Source organism: Antechinus flavipes, chromosome 2, assembly GCF_016432865.1.
Source record: "Antechinus flavipes isolate AdamAnt ecotype Samford, QLD, Australia chromosome 2, AdamAnt_v2, whole genome shotgun sequence".
NCBI lineage: Eukaryota > Metazoa > Chordata > Mammalia > Dasyuromorphia > Dasyuridae > Antechinus > Antechinus flavipes.
Genome location: NC_067399.1, coordinates 348,774,781 through 348,798,468, shown reverse-complemented (window position 1 = coordinate 348,798,468; position 23,688 = coordinate 348,774,781). Strand labels below are relative to the sequence as shown.

General features: G+C 34.9%; 1 protein-coding gene across 1 annotated transcript in view; it reads left to right on the top strand.

The window, feature by feature from the left end:
* Positions 1-1,569: 1,569 nt before the first annotated feature.
* LOC127546687 (serine palmitoyltransferase small subunit A-like) overlaps positions 1,570-23,688 on the top strand; it is a 63,804-nt gene continuing 41,685 nt past the window's right edge. Inside the window, exon 1 of the mRNA XM_051973674.1 lies at positions 1,570-1,681. Within this exon, the coding sequence (XP_051829634.1) occupies positions 1,570-1,681 (112 nt within the window). The remainder of the gene's footprint in view (positions 1,682-23,688) is intronic.

The following is a 23,688-nucleotide window of genomic DNA, read 5'->3' as shown; positions in this document are numbered from 1 at the left end:
CATACATTTACATTTTTTAAGTTTCAAATTTGAAGCAAGGTACAAGGTACAATGGATAGAATGCTGGGGTGTAAGATGTTACTCAATATGCTATATGATCCTGGGCAAATTTCTTGACCTTGTTTGCTTCAGTTTCCTTCTGTAGAAGGAACTGGTAAACCACTCCAGGATCTTGTTGAGAAAATCCTAAATGGCCTCAGGAAGGATCAGAAAATACTAAACTGACTTAACAGATAAGAGGGTTATAGGCCTATACTGCAAGTCATAGTGCTTCTGTACCTGTGTCAGGAGCAGAAATAAGATTTACAGCAGAGTTCAAAGAAAGCCTATTATTTTTTTTTTTGTCATTATAACTTTTTATTTACAAGTTATATGCCTGGGTAATTTTACAGCATTGACAATTGCCAAACATTTTGTTCCAATTTTTCCCTTCCTTCCCCCCATCCCCTTGCCACAATGGCAGGTTGACCAATACATGTTAAATATGTCAAAGTATAAATTAAATACAATACATACCCAAACAGTTATTTTGCTGTATAAAAAGACTCGGACTCTGAAATAGTGTATAATTAGCTTGTGAAGGAAATCAAAAATGCAGGCGGACAAAAATAGAGGGATTGGGAATTCTATGTAGTGCTTCGTAGTCATCTCCCAGAGTTTTTTCGCTGAGTGTAGCTGGTTCAATTCATTACTGCTCTATTGGAACTGATTTGGTTCATCTCATTGCTGAAGATGGCCCCGTCCATAAGAGCTGATCCTCATATACTATTGTTGTTGAGGTATATAATGATCTCCTGGTTCTGCTCATTTCACTCAGCATCAGTTCATGTAAGTCTCTCCAGGCCTTTCTGAAATCATTCTTTTGGTCATTTTTTACAGAACAATAATGTTCCATAACATTCATATACCATAATTTATTCAGCCATTCTCCAATTGATGGGCATCCACTCAGTTTCCAGTTTCTGGCCACTACAAAGAGGGCTGCACAAACGTTCTTGCACATACAATCCCTTTCCCTTCTATATGATCTCTTTGGGGTATAAGCCCAGTAGAAACACTGCTGGATCAAAGGGTATGCAGAGTTTGGTAACTTTTTGAGCATAGTTCCAAATTGCTCTCCAAAATGGAAAGCCTACTATTTTAACAGGGAAATCTCAGGAGCGAATTCCCACATTTTCTCCCTTGGTTATCCTTGACCATGACTTTAGTCACCTCCTAAGTTTTTCCACCACAAGATTTTCTGCCATTATGTTCCTCTCTAGCTACAATGCCCTTCGAGCTGTTGCTTAATCAGGTCAAATGCTGCAAGAAAAAAGCTCAGACGCAGCTAGTTCAGTGGTTGAAGCTTTAGCTACACGCGGAGGAACAAGTGGTGTTAACCCAACCGCAATTTGGCCAATCCAGAACCACAAGGAACGCAAGGCTGGCGGCAGCTCCCCTGCGAAGTTTAGCGTGCCGGGTGACGTACACGTTTTGTCCCGCTGAATAGGATGAACGCTGCCTTAACTGGAAGTGGATGTAGACCGCGAAGGAGGCTCCCGGAAGACTCCTTTCTTGGTAGAAGTTCTAATGGCTGGCATGACGCTGGGAAGGGCGTGGCAACAGATGTCTTGGTTCTATTACCAGTATCTGCTCGTTGCCGCTCTCTACATGCTGGAACCCTGGGAGAGAACTGTCTTCAGTATCCTGCTCAATTGGCTGCGGGAGAGGGCAGTGAGGGGCTTGGAGATAGGTAGGTGGGCGCGGGGCTAAGAGCGAGATTTGCGGAGGGAAGGAGGTAAGAGAAATTGTGACGAGGTCAGGTTCTCGGTGCCGGATGGCGAGAGTTCCTGATAGTCTGAGGGAGAAGCCTAGACTAGAAAGCGAGTGTGGACCTGTAAGTGCCTGGAAAATTCTTAGGGGTACCTGTGAAAGAGAGCCTGGAGAACGAGTGGTAGGAAAGGGGGAGTTGAGAGATATGTCAGCGCTGGTGTGCATCCTAGTGGTACAAGGGAGGCGAGGAGATGAACAAAGTGAGGATGACCTCTGAGAAAAATGTCTAAGCAAATAAAGATGCTAAGATTTGTATGATGGGGTTGAAGGTATCTTGCGTTCTGGCTGTTGCGTGAGAGAAAGGCAGAGATTTGTGTGCAACACCGTATAAATCCACTGTATCAGTCTTTTCCTCAAGTTTCTAAATAATTGGTCCAAGAAAAACAATTTAGATGTCTCTTTGTGCTGGATCCGTTTTAAGACCCAGATTTTATTAACATTTAACTATTTATGCAGTAGACAATTTATAAATGGTAAAGAAAGGAATCCTTAGTTATATTTAGATTAGAATTAGCAACTAATAATACAGCTTGTACAGCCCTTACTGAAGGGACTATTTTTGTTGATTTTCCAAAGGAAAGAATATGACAGATTTATTGCTTTGACCACTTTACATAGTTATTTTGTGTTTTGTCTTAAAGTGGCAAATACACATTCATTTCTACATACCATTGTTTCCAATATCTTTTTTTCTGGAGGTGGCTTAGTTTTTAAAAGGAATATGTAACTTTAATATATTTAACATGTATAAGACTGCTTGCCATTTAGAGGAGGGGAGTGGAGGGAAAGAAGGGAAAAGTTAGATCAGAAGTGTTTGCAAGGGTCAATGTTGAAAAATTACCAATGCATATGTTCTGTAATAAAAAGCTATAATAAAAAAAGAGATACCAAAAAGAAAAAAGATAAAAGGAATATGGAAAAAGTAAAATAAGTGAAATAATTTTATTATTTATCTAATTCACTTAAAAGTAGATGCTGAAGTGTTACTACTGGGCTTATATCCCAAAGAGTCTTAAAAAAGGGAAAGGAACCTGTATGTGCAAGAATGTTTGTGGCAGCCTTCTTTGTAGTGGCCAGAAACTGGACACTGAGTAGATGCCCATCAATTGGAGAATGGCTGAATAAATTGTGGTATACGAATATTATGGAATATTATTGTTCAGTAAGAAATGACCAACAGGACGATTTCAGAAAGGCCCAGAGAGACTTACACAAACTGATGCTGAGTGAAATGAGCAGAGCCAGGAGATCATTATATACTTCAACAACAATACTATATGATAATCAATTCTGATGGACCTGGCCATCCTCAGCAATGAGATGAACCAAATCAGTTCCAATGGAGCAGTAATGAACTGAACCAGCTACATCCAGCAAAAGAACTCTGGGAGATGACTAAGAACCATTACATTGAATTCCCAATCCCTATATTTTTGCCTGCCTGCATTTTTATTTCCTTCACAGGTTAATTGTACAATATTTCAGAGTCCGATTCTTTTTGTACACAAAATAATGATTTGGTCATGTATACTTATTTTGTATTTAATTTATACTTTAATATATTTAACATGTATTGATCATCCTGCCATCTAGGGGAGGGGATGGGGGGAAGGAAGGTAAAAAAAAATGGAACAAAAGGTTTGACAATTGTCAATGCTGTAAAATTACCCATACATATAATTTGTAAATAAAAAGCTATTAAAAATTAAAACAAAAAAAAGTAGATGCTGATGGGATTAATAGAGTAGTTTTAAAAAGAAAAACATTGATATCAAATCAGTCTTAAAGAAAGAATGTAACTAACGCTATTTTTTGACCTTTCTATGTACCCTCACCTTACTCTGAACTCCTCCTTTTAGGCATCCTATAAAAAATTTTAGAGGATAGATCAAATTAGTCTAGTGCTTTGGAAGGTGAGAATGCTATTCAAATGTCCTAATTGGATTGCTAGTTCTTTGTGACTTAGGTAATATTATTATAGCTTGATGTTATAAAGAAAAAAAACTAAGAAAGTACTTTGAGATTTAATCTTACTTTGAAGTACAAGTAACCTTTTAGTTATACATGCTTGAGCACCATTCTGTTAGCATGACGAATTTGAAAAATACTTTGGTTTAGTTATTTTAATTGGCTACATAAAAGTTATTCTCTTAATTGATTAATTAATATCCCTTTTTTATAAAACTTTCAAAGTAACCATAAGTCACAGATCAAAACTTGTCACTGCTCTGATCACAGACCTTAAAAAATTTCTTTTTTTTTTATTATAGCTTTTTTTTTTTACAAGATATATGCATGAGTAATTTTTCAGCATTGACAATTGCAAAACCTTTTGTTCCAATTTTTCCCCTCCTTTCCTCTACCCTCTCCCCCAGATGGCAGGTAGACCAATACATGTTAAATATGTTAAAGTATATGTTAAATACAATATATGTATACATATCCATACAGTTATTTTGCTGCATAAGAAGAATCAGACTCTGAAATAATGTACACTTAATCTGTGAAGGAAAGCAAAAATGCAGGCGGACAAAAATAGAGGGATTAGAAATGCTATGTAGTGGTTCACACTCATTTCCCAGAGTTTTTTTTGCTGGGTGTAGCTGGTTCTATTCATTATCAAATAAATGGAACTGATTTGGTTCATTTCATTGTTGAAGAGAGCCATGTCCATCAGAATTGATCATCATATAGTATTGTTGTTGCAGTATATAATGATCTCCTGGTCTTACTCATTTCACTCGCCAGTCTCTCCAGGCCTTGATGATTTCAGAATCATCCTGCTGGTCATTTCTTACAGAACAATAATATTCCATAACATTCATATACCACAATTTACCCAACCATTCTCCAGTAGATGGGCATCCACTCAGTTTCCAGTTTCTGGCCACTACAAAGAGGGTTGCCACAAACATTCTTGCACATACAATCCCTTTCCCTTCTTTAAGATCTCTTTAGGATATAAACCCAGGAGTAACATTGCTGGATCAAAGGGTATGCACAGTTTGATAACTTTTTGAGCATAGTTCCAAATTGCTCTCCAGAATGGCTGGATATATTCACAATCTCACCAACAATGTATCAGTGTCCCAGTTTTCCCACATCCCCTCCAACATTCAGCATTATCTTTTCCTGTCATCCTAGCCAATCTGACAGCTATTTCAGAGTGGTATCTCAGAGTTGTTTTAATTTGCATTTCTCTGATTAATAATGTCTTGGGGCATCTTTTCATAAGGCTAGAAATAGTTTCAATTTCTTCATCTAAAAATTGTCTATTCATATCCTTTGACCATTTATCAATTGGAGAATGGTTTGAATTCTTATAAATTAGAGTCAATTCTCTATACTGGAAATGAGGCCTTTATCAAAACCTTTGACTATAAAAAAAATATTTCCCAGTTTATTGTTGTTGTTGCATTAGTTTTGTTTGTACAAAAGCTTTTCAATTTGATATAATCAAAATTTTCTATTTTGTGGTCAATAGTGATCTCTAGTTCTTCTTTGGTCACAGATTTCTTACTCCTCCACAGGTCTGAGAGATAAACTATCCTATGTTCTAATATATTTATAATCTCATTCTTTATACTTAGATCATGAACCCATTTTGACTTTATCTTGGTGTACAGTGTTAAGTGTGGATCAATGTCTAGTTTCTACCATATTAATTTCCAATTTTCCCAGCAGTTTTTGTCAAACAGTGAATTCTTATCCCAAAAGCTGGGGTCTTTGGGTTTGTCAAATACTAGATTATTAAAGTTATTGACTATTTTGTCCTTTGAACCTAACCTATTGCACTGATCAGCTAGTCTATTTCTTAGCCAATACCAAGTGGTTTTGGTAACTGCTACTCTATAATATAGTTTTAGATCTGGTACAGCTAGGCCACCTTCATTTGATTTTTTTTTTCTTTCATTAGTTCCCTTGAAAGTCTTGACCTTTTGTTTTTTCAGATGAATTTTGTTGTTATTTTTCCCACATCATTAAAAGAGTTTTTTGGGAGCCTGATTGGTATAGCACTAAATAAATAGATTAGGTAGTATTCTCATCTTTATTATATTTGCTCCCCCTATCTAAGAGCACTTAATATTTTTTCCAATTGGTTAGATCTGACTTTATTTGTGTAGAAAATGTTTTGTAGTTTTGCTCATATAGTTCCTGACTTTCCCTTGGCAGATAGATTCCCAAATATTTTATATTATCAGCAGTTACTTTAAATGGAATTTCTCTTTGTAACTCTATCTGTTCGATTTTGTTAGTGATATATAAGAATGCTGATGACGTGTGGGTTTATTTTGTATCTTGCAACTTTGCTAAAGGTGTGGATTATTTCTAATACCTTTTTAGTAGAATATCTGGGGTTCTCTATGTATATCATCATATCATCTGCAGAGAGGGTTAATTTGGTTTCCTTATTACCTACTTTAATTCCTTTAATCTCTTTCTCAACTCTTATTGCCGAAAATAGCATTTCTAATACAATATTGAATAGTAATGGTGATGGTGGGCAACCTTGTTTCACTCATGATCTTATTGGGAATGATTCCAGTTTATCCCCATTACATATGATGCTTACTGATAGTTTTAAATAGATGCTACTGATTGTTTTAAGGAAAAGTCCATTTATTCCTATATTCTCAAATATTTTTAATAATAATGATGTTGGATTTTATCAAATGCTTTTTCTGCATCTAATGAGATGATCATATGGTTTTTGTTAATTTGATTATTAATATGGCCAATTATACTAATAGTTTTCCTAATATTGAACTAAGCCTGCATTCCTGTATAAATCCTACTTGGTCATGGTGTATTATCCTGGGGATGATTTTCTGTAATCTTTTTGCTAATATTTTATTTAATATATTAACATCAATATTCATTAGGGATATTGGTCTATAATTTTCTTTCTCTGTTTTCAGCCTACCTGGTTTAGGTATCAGTACCATGTCTATGTCATAAAAGGAGTTTGGTAGGACTCCTTCAATCCCTATTTTTTCAAATAGTTTATTTAGCATTGGAGTTAATTGTTCTTTAAATGTTTGGTAGAATTCACATGTAAATCCATCTGGTCCTGGGGATTTTTTCTTAGGGAGTTGATTAATAGCTTGTTCTATTTCTTTTTCTAAATAGGACTATTTAAGCAATTTGCTTAATCTAATTTTTGTTAATCTAGGAAGGCTATATTTTTGAAGGTAGTCATCCATTTCATTTAGGTTTTCAAATTTATTGGCATAAAGATGAGCAAAGTAATCCTAATTATTGCTCTATTGATGGAAAGTTCTCCCTTTTCATTTTTAAGACTAACAATTTGAATTTCCTCTTTCCTTTTTCTAATCAGATTTACCAAAGGTTTATCTTTTTTTTTTTTAATAAAACCAACTCTTAGTTTTATTTATTAATTCAATATTTTTTTACTTTCAATTTTATTAATTTCTCCTTTTAATTTTAGAATTTCAAGTTTAGTATTTGATTGGGGGTTTTTAATTCGGTCTTTTTCTAGCTTTTTAAGTTGCAAGCCCAATTCATTGATCTTCTCTTTCTTTATCTTTTTCAAGTAAGTGTCTGCTGCATCCCACAAATTTTGGTATGTTGTCTCATTATTATCATTCTCTTGGGTGAAATAAGTATGTCTATCATTTGCTGTTTCACCCAATCATTCTTTAGGATGAGATTATTTAGTTTCCAATTACTTTTTGGTCTATTTACCCTAGCTTTTTGTTGAATGTAGTTTTTATATCATCATGATCTGAAAAGAATGCATTTCTGCCTTTCCGCATTTAATTTTGAGGTCTTTATGGTCAATTTTTGTATAGGTTCCATGAACTGCTGAGAAGAAAGTGTACTCCTTTCTGTCTCCATTTAGTTTTCTCCAAAGATCTATCATACTTAACTTTTCTAATATTCTATTTATCTCTTTAACTTCTTTCTTATTTATTTTGTGGTTTGATTTATCTCATTCTGAGAGTGCGAGGTTGAGGTCTCCCACTATTATAGTTTTGCTGTCTCTTTTTTCTTGCAACTCTCTTAACTTCTCCTTTAGGAAATTAGATGCTATACCACTTGGTGATATTGCTGCATTGTCTATGCTACCCTTTAGCAAGATATAGTTTCCTTCCTTATCTCTTTTAATTAAATCAATTTTTGCTTTTGCTTGATCTGAGATAAGGATGGTTATCCCTGCTTATTTGATTTCACCTGAAGCATAGTAGATTCTGCTCCAGCCTTTTACCTTTACTCTCTGTTTTATGTACATATCTCCCTGTTTTAAATGTGTTTCCTGTAAACAGCCAAGGTTCTGGCTTTTGATCCAGTCTGCTATCCACCTCCACTTTATGGGAGAGTTCATCCCATTCACATTTTTTTTGACTGAAGCAATTGGGATTAAGTGACTTGCCCAGGGTCACACAGCTAGGAACCTTTAAGTGTCTGAGACCAGATTTGAACTTGGGTCATCCTGACTTCAGGGCTGGTGCTCTATTTACTGCACCACCTAGCTGTCCCCATCCCATTCACATTTATGGTTAAAATTATTAATTCTGTATTTCATGCCATCTTGTTATTTTCAGATTACGCATTTCTTTTTCTTACCCCTCTTACCCCCCTCCCCTCTATTAAACTCATGGGCACCACTTGCCTCACACAGCTCTCCCTCTTTAGAATTCTTCGCATCCCTTTTGAATCCTTTCCCTTCTCTTATATCTTTCCCTTATTACTCTTTTCCTTTTCCCTTTTCCTCTCCCACTTTTTAATGAGGTGAGAGAAGTTTCTCTGTAAACCAAATATGTCAGTTATTTTTAGTTTGATCCAGATCTGATGAGAGTAAGATTCACACGATGTTCCTCCCCCTCCCCAAATTCCCTCACATGCAATAGATTTCCTTTACCTCTTTATGGGATGTAGTTTCCCTCTTTTTATCTCCCCTTTTCCCTTTTTCTGACACTATCCCCTTTCCATTTCTACTTCCCTTTTTAATATTATATCAGTAAAATCAAATTATACATGCACTCTTCGTGTATGTCCATAACAGAAATACAGTTCTCAAGAGTTCTTTTTACCTTTTTTCTGCTTCTCTTGAGTCCTATAGTTGGAGGTCAGATTTTTTGTTTAGCTCTGGGTTTTTTATTAGAAACAAATGGAATTCACATGTTTCATTAAATGTTCATCTTCTTCCCTGGAAAAAAATGCTCAGCTTAACTGGGTAGTTTATTCTTAGCTTCATTCCAAATTCTTTTGCCTTTCGAAATATCAGCTTCCAGGCCCTTTGATCTTTTAATGTGGAAGCAGTTAGATCCCAAGTGATCCTTATTGTGGCTCCTTGGTATTTGAATTGATTTTTTCTGGCTGCTTGTAAAATTTTTTCCTTAGTTTGGTAATTCTTACATTTAGCCACAATATTCCTTGGAGTTTTTATTTTAGTGTCTTTTTCATAAGGTGTTCGATGAATTCTTTCAATACCTATTTTACCTTCTGATTCTATTATATCTGAGCAGTTCTCTCTGATGATTTCCTGTAAAATAGTGTCTAGGCGTTTTTTTTTTCCATCATAATTTTTAGGAAATCCAATAATCCTCAGATTATCTCTCCTAGATCTATTATCCAGGTCTGTTGTTTTTCCAAGTAGATATTTGACATTTTTTTCTGTTTTTTTTTCACATTTTTGATATTGTTTGACTGATTCTTGATGTCTCAACGAATCATTCATTTCTCTTTGTTCAGTTATGATTTTTAATGAGTTATTTTCTTCATTAGCTTTTTTACTTCTTTCTCTATATGTCCAATTGAGTTTTTAAATGAGTTGTTTTGCTCTATGGAATTTTTTCCCATTGCACAATTTTTTTTTTTTAACTGAGTTTTCTTTTTCCAATTCAGAAATCCTACTTTCCTGGAAGTTCTTTATCTTTTCCAATTAACAAATTCTGTTTCCCTGTACTCCCTGAGAGTTCTTTATCTTTTCCAGTTCACATTTCAGGAAGTTGTTACTCTCTTGCATAGCTTCTCTTTTCCCCTTTTTCTTCTAGCTCTCTTTGAAGATCTTTTATAGTTTCTTTTAGGAGAGCCTTGTGTGATGGGGACCAGATTACACCCCCTTTGGGGGTTTTGTCTGGAGACTGTCTGCTATTAGTCTCCTCAGGGTTGAAAACCTGCTCTCTTTCTGTATAGAAGCTATCGATGGTTAGTGTATGCTTGGCTTTTTTACTCTTTTTTTTTTTTTTTTTAAAGCTCTTAGGGTCTGCCTTCAGGACAAGGAAGTTAACCAGCTTCCTCTGTAGAGCAGGGATAGATATATGGACATTAACTGTCTTGCAAAAGGGCTGGTAAGAGTGGCTGAGCTGCAGAAATGCCTTGGGAAGAGCCCTGCATGGAAGTGTTTCTGCCTTGGGAAGTGCAGCTGGCTGAGGAAGTTCTGTTGCCCCAGGCAGAGCCCTCCTGCTGTGCAAATTTGTGACTGCCCCTGGCAAAAGCCCCACTCTGCAGAATGCATTTCACAGCTCTGTTGTGGTCTGTGCTGAGTCACTTCTGGTGCTAGATAGGTGTAGCCAGATCCTGTTAGATTCTGACGTTTTTTGGAGTACACTCTACCTTTGGCCTTTTTGTAACTTCTCTGCTGACCTACTGCTTTGCAACCAAAGCAGAGTAGCCAACCTGTAGTAGAGAATTCCCTGCAAAATTTCTACCTGTAGAGACCGCCCCCGCCCTCATCTGCTCAGTGTATTAGCCTCTGCATTCTACTTCCCTGCCTGTGCTGGCCTGCTCCCACCAATCAAGACAAACTTTTTCTGGTGATTTTCCAGATTATTTTTGGTTGATAATTTGTTGTATCCCCAATATTCATGGATTTTACCAGTCAAGCACTATTTCTTCTTCTTTTTTTTTTCCCTTATATAAATTCCAAATTTATTAAATAAAATATGTAGTCTTCAGAATATAAATTATCAATAATTGTCTAAAAGAATGCTCCAAATAACTAACCAAAAAAAAAAAAAAAAAAAAAAAAAAAAAGGCAAGTTGTGGGAGCAGCTAGGTGGCACAGTGGATAGAGCACAAGCCCTGAAGTCAGGAGGACCTGAGTTCAAATATGACCTCAGACATGTAACACTTCCCAGCTGTGTGACCTTAGGCAAGTCACTTAATCCCAATTTAAGCACTATTTCTGAGGCTGAATTTAGTACTGAGGGTAGAAGAGGAGCTTAGAATGATGGGTGTGTGGTGTGTCTTCTCTGCCATCTTGGCTCTGCCCTCCCTCAAAAAATTTCTTACAGGAAAATGTTTAAACTCTGCTTTAACATTTATAGCTCTTTACAATCAAGTTATTTTTACTTTTTCAATATTTTTAAAAATTACTTTTTTTCACAATTTTACATATAAACTGGGCTCTATTTTTTTTTCTAAATTTGACACTCCCATCATACCTATAGAATTGGATAATATCTAAATTTGGCAAGAAGTAAGGATGAGTTGTGCTTCCTTGGTATAGAGATCCTGGAAGGGTTGCTCTAATTGATATTTTCTACCTTTATCAGACCCATTCCTGTGGGCTCAACACTATCTTTAACTGATTTTCCCAAAATAATGCAGACAGGGTTTTTTGTGAAGACTTTGAACTAGAGTCTCTTTTCTACCTCTTCTATTTCTTGCTGTGTTATATTACATAATTATAATCAGCACTGCACATCTCGTCTCCCATCTTCAAAATCTCCTCCATGTTTCATACTCTTCCACAACCACTTCTTTTCTTTATAGGCTTTAACCTTTTCTATTATAAAGATTCTCTCTCCCACACTGCCACAGATTCTAAAATATATGCCTACAACTGTAATAATCAGGGGTCTTGGGACATGAGACAAGAGAATGAGCAGCAATGAGAGTGTTTGCTTTGCCAGTACTTCTTCCCACTCTTGGATCAAAAACCCTTTTGATAACTGCTAAGGGTTTGTCTCTGAAAATCAGTGACTAAAATGCCAGTAGGCAGAGGTATTGTTTGGCATAACCTCTTATTTCAGTACCTCCAATATTTGTCATTTTCCTTTTTATTCAAATAGCTTTTTGTTTTAATTTGCAGTTCTCTAGTGTTTTGATGCATTTTTTATATAGTTATATCAAAAGCTATATATAATATTTTTTCCTTAGAAAACTACCTTCTTTTAATCTTAGATATTATTTTTTCAATTGGGGAGTGGCTCTTTAAATTAAATTATTAAAATTTAGTCATTAAAATTAGTCAACAAGTATAAATATGTATACATATATTGGATTTAACATATTTTAACATATTTAACATATATTAAATTACTAGGGAAAGAAGTGGGGGGAAAGAGAGGAAAATTTGGAACACAAGGTTTTGCAAGGGTCAATGTTGAAAATTTACCCATGCATATGTTTTGTAAATAAAAAGCTTTAATAAAAACAATTAATTAATTTATTTTTTGAAAACAAACAAAAAATAAATTAGTCTACAAGCATCTGTGCTAAGGATTGAGGTCCTGAGAAAGGAAAAACAGTCCTTGCTCCCAAGGATCTCATAGTCTAATGTCCCCCATTAGTATCTAATGGAGGACACAACATAGAAATAACTATGAATAAATAATGTATACCAGGTAATCTGAATGTAATCTTAGAGGGAATATAATTTTTTCTTAAATATTTCCTAACTACATGTTTAAAAAAGCTAACATTCTTTTTTTTTTAAAAGCTTTTTATTTTTCAAAACATTATGCATAGACAATACCCTCCCCGAGATGGCAAGTAGTCTAATATATGTTAAATATGGTAGAAATATATGTTTAATCCAATATATGCATACATATTTATATAATTATCGTACTTCACAAGAAAAATCAAATCAAACCACTAAAAGAAAAAAAAGAGAGAAGTAAAATAAAATGCAAGCAAACAATAATAAAAAGAAATTTGAGTTCCAAATTCTCTCCCTTTTTCCTGTTCTTCTCCCACCCATTGGGAAGGCAAGCAATATGATAATCATACATGTGAAGTCATGCAAAACATTTTCTTATTAGCCATGCTGCAAAATACATAAGTAAAAGAAAGTAAAACAATGTATACTATAGTACTCACTTTACACAAATATTATTTGAGGTATACAAGCAATAAGACCTCAACTGGACTGTGGCTCTGATTACTAGCAGGGTGCTAGGGTGGCAGCAGTGACAGCAATATTGATACAGCACTACACCAGGGGTCCTCTACTTCAGGTGCTGAAACTGCTCTATTTGAGAGGGTGGAATTGTGGTCATTTTTGTACTCAGAATATATCAGTTCTCTCTGGAATTGGGATAGCATTTCTCATGAGTCCCTTGGAATTTTTGTGATCAGAGTACTTAAGTCATTCACAATTGATCATCCTTATAGTATTGCTATTACTGTGTACAGTAGTCTACTGGTTCTTTTCACTTCACTTTGTGTCAATTCATTTATATCTTCACAGGTTTTTCTGAAACCATCCTGCTTGTTATTTTTTATAGCCCAATACTATTCCATCACAATCATGTACAACAATTTGTTCAACCATTCCCCAGTCAATAAACATCTCCTTAATTTCTAGTTCTCTGACACCACGAAAAGAACTGTTACAAATATTTTTGTACTAATTGTTTCTTTTTCCTAGAAAAGTCCTGTCAATATAGCTCTGTGACCCTAGCATTAAGTATTTGAAGGAAGGCAAGGAAGATAGAAATGAGTGCAAGCAATCTAGGAGTGCAAATTAAAATAAATAAATAAAGCATAGAGAATAAGAATATCTTGTCCAGGGAATATTCAATGCCAGTGTCACTAGGTGGCAGAGAATATGAGAGAAAGTAAAGTATAAGAAGACTGGAAAACTAGAATGGGAGCAGGTTATGAAGGGTTTTAAAAGTCAAATAGGCTTATACACTTGATCTTGTAGTTAACAGTAAGTCATTGGAATTCACTGGGGGAAAGTTGATGATATTGTTAGATCTTTAGTACTTAGTACTTTAGGAAAATCACTTGGCAGCAGAGTAGAGGATGGACTGGAGTTGTGAAAGACTTGAAGCATGGTTATCAATTAGAAGATTAGATTAGTTAAAATGTGAAATGATTGGAACCTATAATCATAGTGGTGGTAGTATTTAAGAATTTAGGAAGATGATAGGAAAGAGGATTCAAAGATAAAATTGACAGGATTTGACAACTGATTAATTGGAAATGGTGATGTTAGAAGTTAGAAGTCAAGGATTTCATCCAGTTTTTCTGTTTTCTTTCTAATTTTAGCTGAATTGGTTTTACTTGCATAAAATCTTTTTAATTTTATTTGATCAAATTGATCAAATTGTGGTCTCTTTATCTTTGTTTGGTCATGAAGTGTTCACTTTTCCATAGGTTTGAAAGGTGATTTCTTTCTTGTTCCTCTAATTTGTTTAAGATATCACTGGTTATATCTAGATTATGTGTCCACTTGGAGCTTATCTAGTGTGAGATGTTAATATAATCTTTTAAAAACTATTTTCCAGTTCCCCAAGCAATTTTTGTCCAGTAATAGTCAGTTCATCATATATTAAACTACTATTCATTAGCTTCTATATATTCCTAATCTGTTATATTAGTCAACCTCTTTGTTTTTTAAATTAGTAGCAAATTGTTTCAAAGCTGCTGGTTTGTAATACAGTTTGAAATGGTACTGCTAGGCTTCCTTCCACCTCATTCTTTTCCATTATTTCTTGACCTTTTGCTCTTGTAGATGAATTTTTCTAACTCTACATAACACCACCTTGGTAGTTTGATTGCTGTGGCACTAAATAAATTGATGTAAGTATTATTCTCATTAGTATTATAGTGGCTCAGAGTATTAATTTTTTTTAAATAACTTTTTATTGATAGAACCCATACCAGGGTAATTTTTTACAGCATTATCCCTTGCATTCACTTCTGTTCTGATTTTTCCCCTTCTTCCCTCCACCCCCTCCCCTAGATGGCAAGCAGTCATTTACATGTTGAATAGGTTACAGTATATCCTAGATACAACATATGTGTGCAGAACTGAACAGTTTTCTTGTTGCACAGGGAGAATTGAATTCAGAAGGTATAAATAACCTGGGAAGAAAAACAAAATGCAAGCAGTTTATATTCATTTCCCAGTGTTCTTTCTTTGGGTGTAGCTGCTTCTGTCCATCTTTGATCAATTAAAGCTCTCTTTATCGAAGAGATCCACTTCCATCAGAATACATCCTCAAACAGTATCATTGTTGAGGTATATAATGATCTCCTGGTTCTGCTCGTTTCGCTTAGCATCAGTTCATGTAAGTCTCGCCAGTCCTCTCTGTATTCATCCTGCTAGTCATTCCTTACAGAACAATAATATTCCATAACGTTCATATACCACAATTTACTCAACCATTCTCCAATTGATGGGCATCCTTTCATTTTCCAGCTTCTAGCCACTATAAACAGGGCTGCCACAAACATTTTGGCACATACAGGTCCCTTTCCTTTCTTTAGTATCTCTTTGGGGTATAAGCCCTGTAGAAACACTGCTGGGTCAAAGGGTATGCACAGTTTGATAACTTTTTGAGCATAGTTCCAAATTGCTCTCCAGAATGACTGGATGTGTTCACAATTCCACCAACAATGTATCAATGTCCCTGTTTTCCCACATCCCCTCCAACATTCCCCATTATCTTTCCCTGTCATTCTAGCCAATCTGACAGGTGTGTAGTGGTATCTCAGAGTTGTCTTAATTTGCATTTCCCTGATTGATAATGATTTGGAGAATATTTTCATATGTCTATAAATGGTTTCAATTTCTTCGTCTGAGAATTGTCTGTTCATATCCTTTGACCATTTATCAATTGGAGAATGGTTTGATTTCTTATAAATTAGAGTCAATTCTCTATATATTTTGGAAATGCGTCCTTTATCAGAACCTTTGATTGTAAAAATGTTTTCCCAGTTTATTGTTTCCCTTCTAATCTTGTCTGCATTTGTTTTGTTTGTACAAAAACTTTTCAATTTGATATAATCAAAATTTTCTATTTTGTGGTCAATAGTGATCTCTAGTTCTTCTTTGGTCATAAATTCCTCCCTCTTCCACAGGTCTTCAAAGTAAACTATCCTATGCTCTTCCAATTTATTTATAATCTCATTCTTTATGCCTAGGTCATGAACCCATTTTGACCTTATCTTGGTGTACGGTGTTAAGTGTGGGTCAATGCCTAGTTTCTGCCATACTAATTTCCAATTTTCCCAGCAATTTTTGTCAAATAATGCATTCTTATCCCAGAAACTGGTGTCTTTGGGTTTGTCAAACACTATATTATTAAAGTTATTGGCTGTTTTGTCCTATTCCATTGATCAACTAGTCTATTTCTTAGCCAATACCAGTTAATTTTTCTATTATGCCAGTCTATTTTCATAATGAATGGCTAAGTTTTACTAATTTAGTTCCTTTGAGTGTTTTATATATTCTGTGGCTATCTTAAATGAGATTTCTACTGCATTTTGTTGATAATATATAGAAATGGTGACTTTTTTTATATCTAACAATTTTGCTGAAATTACTAATTTTTTAGTTGATTCTAAGGTTCTTTCAGTAAACTATCATCTGCAGAAAATAATCACTTTATTTCCTCTTTGCCTGTGATTATTTTATCTATTTCTTTGTTTTATTGCTACAGCTAGCATTTTTATGATGGTAATCATAGACATTCTTGCTTTATTCATACTTTTATTGGAAAGACTTGTACTTTATTCTTATTACATACAGTGAAGGTTCTTAGTTTTAGATATTATTTATCATTTAAGGAAAGAAATTTATTTCTACCTTTTTAGTTTTTTTGTGTGTTTTAACAAGAATGGCTATTATGTCTTGTTGGGAGCTTTTTTCTATTATAGTGATATATTATTTTTGTTCCAGTTATTAATGCAATCTCTTCAATTTATAGTTTTCCTAATATTGAAACAACCTTGCATTACCAGTATAATTGCAAGCTGGTCATAGTATATGTTGTATATGTTGCTATAGAGCTGCTAAAACAGTTTTATAAGTGTTTCAATAGATAGAATGTAGGGTATGGAGTCAAGACCTCAGTGTAGAAGATTCCAAAAACTGAATCTAGCTTTGTGACCCAGGGCAAGTCACTTAACCTCTGTCAGCTTCAGTTTCCTCATCTACAAAATGAAAAGAATAAAACCTACCTCACAGGGATCAAAGGAGATAATATAAATGTAAAATGCTATGTAAGTGATAGCTATTAAAAGAACAATTATTGTCAATGTTCTTCTGATTCTGCTTATTTCATTTTCTATCTTTTCATATACATCTTCACAGGTTTTTCTGAAACCATCTTCTTCATCAATTCTTAAAGGCACAATAGTATTCCATCACAATTATATACCATAACTGGTTTAACTATTCCCAGTTGATGAGCATTCCCTTATTTTCCACTTCTTTGCTACTACAAGAAGAACTGTTGTAAATATTTATACATATAGGTCCTTTTTCTTTTTATTTGATCTTTGGAGAATGGAACTGTTAGAAGTATTGCTGAATCAAAAGGTATGCACCATTTTATAGCACTTTAGGCAGTTTCAAGTTGTTCTCCAGAATGGTTGGACCAATTCACAACTCCAACAGTACTTTAGTGTCCCAATTTTTCTATATTCCCTTTAGCCTTTGTTATTTTCCCTTTTTTTTTTTCCCCCTTGGGGGGGAGGTTAGTTAGCTAATCTGATAGATACTTCAGAATTGTTTTAATTTGCATTTTCTCATCATTAGTGATATAGTGATTTTTTTTCTTGTGACTATTAAAGGCTTTTATGTTTTTTAGAAATCTGCATGTTTATATCCTTTGGCCATTTATCCATTGTTAAATGTCTTTTTTTTTTTAATTTGATTCAATCAATGAATTTGAGAAATGAGAGCTTTATCAGAAAATATTCTTGAGTCCATTAGCTTTCTATTAGAAGATGGATGGCATTTTTCATGATAAAGTCCTTTGAAATTATCTTAGAACATTGTCTTAGAGTGATTAAGTCTATCACAGTTGGTCATCATTTCAGTAATGCTGTTCATTGTATATATTTGAATTGGTTCCCTTGTTAGTCTTTTATTCTTCCAGATGAAATTTGTTTTTGTTTTTTCTAGTTCTACAAAGTAATTTTTTGATAGTTTGATTAATATGGTGCAGAATAAGCAAATCAGTATAGAGAGAATTTTATGATATTGGCTCAGCCTAGCCATGAACAGTTAATATTTCTCCTTTTGTTAAGTCTGTCATTTGTTTATTTGAACATGAAATTGTGTTCATGTAGATCCCATGTATGCCTTGGCAAGTAGACTCCCAAGTACTTTATGCTGTTTGCATTTATTTTTAAAGAGCAGTTAGGTGGTGCATTAGATAGGGCACTGGACTTGAAAATCAGAAAGCCTCATCTTCATGAGTTCAAATACAATCTCAAACATTTATCTTTGCTGCGGAGCAAGCCATTTACCCTTTTTGCTTCAATTTTCTATCTGTAAAATGAGCTGAAGAAGGTAATGGCAAACCCTTCCAGTCTCTTTGCCAAGAAAATCCCAAATGTAATCACAGAGTCAGACATGGCTGAAATCGAGAGCAATTAGGTAGTTCAGTGGATAGAGTGCAGGCTCTGGAGACAGGAAGACTCAACTGAGTTCAAGTCTGGTCTCAGACACCTAATTGTGTAACAGTAGAAAAGTAACAATCCTGTTTGCCTCAGTTTCCTCATTTGTACAATGAGCTGGAAAAGGAAGTGGCAAGCCACTACAGTATCTTTGCCAAGAAAACCTTAAATGGGGTCACAAAGAATTGGATAAATATAAAAAATGACTGGACAAGTTATTTTTAATGGAATTCTCTATTATATGATACTTACTTGTACTTTTAGATAAATTGTTATTTTAAGAAATGTTCCATTCCCATATGTTGTAGTGTTTTGTTTATTTTTTTAAAAATCCTTCAAGAATTTGTATGCTATGCCATTTTGTGCATATTATTATATCAATTCATTGTCTATGGTATCTTTTAGCAAAATGAATCTCTCTTTTAGTTGTGTCTAATTTTCTTTTTGCTTTGTTTGATATCAGGATTTCTACCCTTTTCTTTCTTACTTCAGTTGAAGCATAATAGATATTTCTCTAGCCCTTTATTTTAACTCTGTGTATCTTTCTGTTTCAAATGTGTCTCTTATAAACATATTGTTGGATTCTGGTTTCTGATCTATCCTGCTTATCTTTTCCATTTTATGGGTGAGTTAACCATTCACATTCACTAGCTATTTTCCCCTCCATTGTTTTCTGATCTTTTTTTTTTTTTTTAAGTTTTTTGTCTCCACCTAAGAAGTCTGTTTTGCTTTTGACCACTGCTTCCCTGATTTACCTCACCTCTTAGGACCTTCCCCTCTTACTTCCTTGTTGGTTAAGATGAATTTTTCTACTCACTTGCATGTTTATATATACTTCTGTCTCCCTGAACCAATTTAAAAACTCTTTTATACCTCTTAATTATGTTAGATAATCTTTTCTCATTCATATTTTTCTTCATTTCCTCTAAATCCTTCCCCCAATGCATCTTTCTTTGTCACCCTTCCATTTTTCATTTGAAATATTTCAATGTAATTAACTCATATCCATGCCCTATATAGCTAAGCAGACTTCTTATAACTGATATAATGAAAAAAAAATTCTTAGGGATTACAGATATCATCTTCCCATATGAGAATGTAGAGCATAATCATTTGACAGAGTAAAGGAAAAATTACAGCTGAGTTCTCACAGTATTCTCCTCAAACTTTAAAATGTTATTTTATATTTTGGAGCATTCTGGAACAGCACAGCCAGCTAACAATTAGAGTGAGACATATTTTCCAGATCAAGACGTTTTAGGAGGTTGGAAGGAAAGTTCAGTGATACTGGCATGGGAGATGGCTGGGAGTACTGTATGGTGATAACATCCATATTGGATGCAGTGGTAAGTGATGTTGGATAACTCCCTTGCCCATTATGCAGTTCTGAGTTCCAGTTCCAGGGTAGAGAGGAATGTTTGGGGTCATATGGGAGTAGGGACTCTAGTTTCAGTTCAAGGTAGAAGAGAAGTATTAGAACTTGCAACTGCAAGGTCCACAATACAAACTAGATCAGTGACCACATTTCTTCCAGGTCAGACCTCCTTGAAAACATCAAAAACACTGTAGAACTGCTGTCAGAGTGGCAGATTAGAAAAACCTGAAGCTTTCAACAGCTTCATACTGCCTCCTACTCCAGGTAATTGTGTGGCTCAAATTGATGAATAGTCACCATTTAATAAAAAAAAGCTGGCAAGCTCTCTAGGAGCAAAGCAAAAGTTTATTGTACATTCTCACGAGAATTGGGTGTCTCTCCCATAGAGCATGCAATCAAAAGGAGGAGGCACCTTTTAGGACAGGTTTGACACTTTAGGACAGGTTTTAAATAGTCCGGAACGCAGATACCCCTCCCATCACTTATCATCATCCTCATTGGTTGAGGGGCTTACATTCTAAACACAGGAACTACCCAAGAAATTGAACTTGACCAATAAGTACATAGTTGCCCATATTTGATCAAAATAGAGAGAAAATGATGTCATGGGAATATAGCAGGAAGGGGACTTGAGTATGCCCTTGAGTCAGTGCTCAAAGACTTTCAGGCCTACTCAACTCTGAAGTAGATGAAGCTTTACTGAATTTTCACAACTGTGTTGAGAGATCTCACCTCATCTCATTCATAAGGAAAGTCCTTTTTAACTTAACTTTAACTTTAACACAGTCAAGAAATGGGTTAGGAAAGTGAACAAACTGTAACCTCCCACCGAGACTACTGATTGCCAGGGCGATACATACCAATCTTCCCTGGATACACATGAAGATGAGCTGATGTTAAGATGCTAAATAGCCTTTCTTTATTGGTAATCTCAGCAGGGGTTAGCAGGAAGCAAGAGCAAGTGTATGTATGTTTCTGTGGCTCTCTTTCTGCATCTCTGAATCTCTCTACATCTCTACCTCTACTTTTCTCTGCATCCTAAACCTGTAGACTCAAATCTGGTTATTTATATTTACTCTCCTCTGCAATTACCCTGTGCCTAGCCCACTTAGCACTGCCGAGGTGAACCTGCATAAGGGAAAAACCTGGAGTTGGTGCTGTGTCCTAAGATCTAGCAAGAGGACACACCCCTCACCATCTCAAGGAACCTTTAACATCAGTAAGACACAACCTCCTGCCTCAGAGGCCAAGCCCCTTTTTACCTTTTGGGTCTACTCTACCAGCTTACATAGCATACATGGCAATTCTCAAAAGGAAAGTCCCTAACAACAAACAAAAAGAACTCAATCATGACAAAGCTATTATGGTGACAGGAAAAGCAGTGATGTGAAAGTAGCTTCAAAGCTACTTCTAAAACATCAAAGAAAACTGCAGATTGCACACAAGCCCAAAGAGAATTCCTAGAACACCTAAGCAGGGCAAAAAAAAAAATGATTTTAAAAATAAAAAATTGGGAAAAGAAGGGGCAGGTAGATGGCTCAATGGATAAAGCACTGGCCCTGGAGACTTGAATCCAAATCTGCTCTCAAACACTTAATACTTCTTAAGTATGACTCTGGGCAATTCACTTAATTCTGATTGTCTCATAAGAAAACAAAAAAATTTTAAAGTGGGAAAAGAAATAAGAATGATTTAAGAAAATTATGAGGAGACAGTTGACAGTTTGACATAATAAAGGCAAACAAAAAATCAGGTCTTAAAAAACAAAACTGGTATAAAACATCACTGACAAAAAGGATTCCTTAAAAAACAGAATTGGTCAAGTGGGAATAGAAGTAAAAAAATTCATTGAAGAAAATCATTCCTTAAAAATTAGAACTGGACAAGTAGAATGACTTTATGAAATATTAAGAAACAATAAGAAAAGAAAATGCTTCTCTTGAGTCTTAATGTTTGACAGTTTCTATTCAGTTCTGATTTTTTCATCAGAAATCCTTGATAATACTCTGTTTCAATAAATAGTCATTTCTTCCCTGGGAGATTATATTCAGCTCTCCTTAATAAAGTTATGCTTGGTTATAATACTACTTCCTTTGCCTTCTACAATATCATATTCTAAATCCTCTCGTCCTCTTGAATGTGTTCACTTTTAACTTTAATGTGTTTAACTTTTGTTAATTGAATTATTTATGAATGCTTGTATTTTCTTTTTAGTTTGGGAGCTCTGGATTTGGGCTTTAATCTTTCAATTACTTTTTGTATCTTTTGGCATGGAGGGGCTTTTGCTCACTCTAGAAGAGTGTAGGACATAGAAAAGTAACCTTGAAAGTTAGAGACTGGGCATGGCTTCCATGAATACTTATTCAAATACAGATTCAAGATGAAATTTTTGATTTTATTTTCTCCAATTATTTTTGGTCCTCTTTTTACAAGTTTTTAATTTTCTTTTCATAATTTTGTATAGTTCTCATTTTTTCTTCTATCTTATTTTATTTTAAAAATCATTTTTTTCTCTTTTATTTAGTTAGCTCTTCTAGGAATTCTTTTGAGGGTTATGTCCAATCTGCGTTTTTTCTTGGGTAGATATATGTACTTATTTTTCCAGGCTATTTTTTGATTTTGGACTTTATGTTAAAGTTGGGCTCTGCCTACCTTGAGATGGGGGCACCGTTCACCTCTTAGTGATGAGTTGGATGGCTGGTCTGAATTTCTCTTGCTTAATCTAGGGGGCCTATCAGTTTTTGATGCTTCCAAACTAGTGTGATCTGGGTCTGGTTACTGTCCACCTGATCTGCCTCTTGTCCTGATCTGCCTCTTGTCTTTCTTTCTGATAATGTTTTCCATGCCTTTACCATTTTTGTGCATCTACAGCTGCTGTCACTTTTGTTGTGCCCACTATGTTGGCTGCGTGCTGAGCCAACCCCATCCCTATTGTCCACAGGCCTCACTTTCTATTTTAAGCTGCTTTGAGAAGAAAAAATTAAACACTTCAGTTTTTGTTGGCTTTTCTGTTCAGAAGACATTTTGGCATTTCCTATAGTCATTTTGCAGGAAAGGTTTTAGGGGAAGTTTGGCCGTTGTAATCTTTTATTCTTCCATCTTGATTTTACCCTGAACTATCCAGATGTATTAAAACTCTGAACTCAAATTTCCTGACTTCTCACTAGTTGCTGTACTGATACCTTCTACCTTTCCCTAGAGATTCAAAGTCTAAGGCTTTCTTATGGTAGTTCTCTTGTTTTCCTCTATAAATATATCCTTGTAGAGTGTACATGTTCACTTTCTAGCCACTCTAGCACATGCTTTTCTGTGGGACCCCTTTTCCTATTGCCTCTAGGCTTCTGGATAATTTTTTGTGCAATTCTTGGAGAGAAGTCACTTGCCTAGTTTCTTCTTGGATTTCTTGATCATTATTCAAGACTTTGCTGTAGTTGCTATTTGCTATAGCACTAAATATGTAAATTGACTTAATTAATAGTGATTCAGTCTTCATAGTTTTCTTTATTCTTATAAAGAATATATTAGAGGAGTATCTAGATGGCCCAGTTGATAGGGTATTGTCCCTGAAGTCAGTAGGACCCAAATTCAAATGCAGTCTCAGACATCAAACACTTATTAGCTGTTTGACCTTAGGCAAGTTACATAATCCTAGTTGCCTTCCCACCCTCCTCTCCAAAAAAGATGTAATATTATAAATCTTGGGTGTATCTTTTAGGCTGATTCCCAGATATTTTGTACATTTTGTGTTTATTTCTGAGAAATTCTTTTAAATATTGCTTTCTTATTGCAATAATATATTGAAATGCTAATGATTTTGTAGCTTTATCCTATTTTAGGTACCCTGTTGATAGCATCCGTTTTGAAGATGAATGTTCTATTAAAGCTGC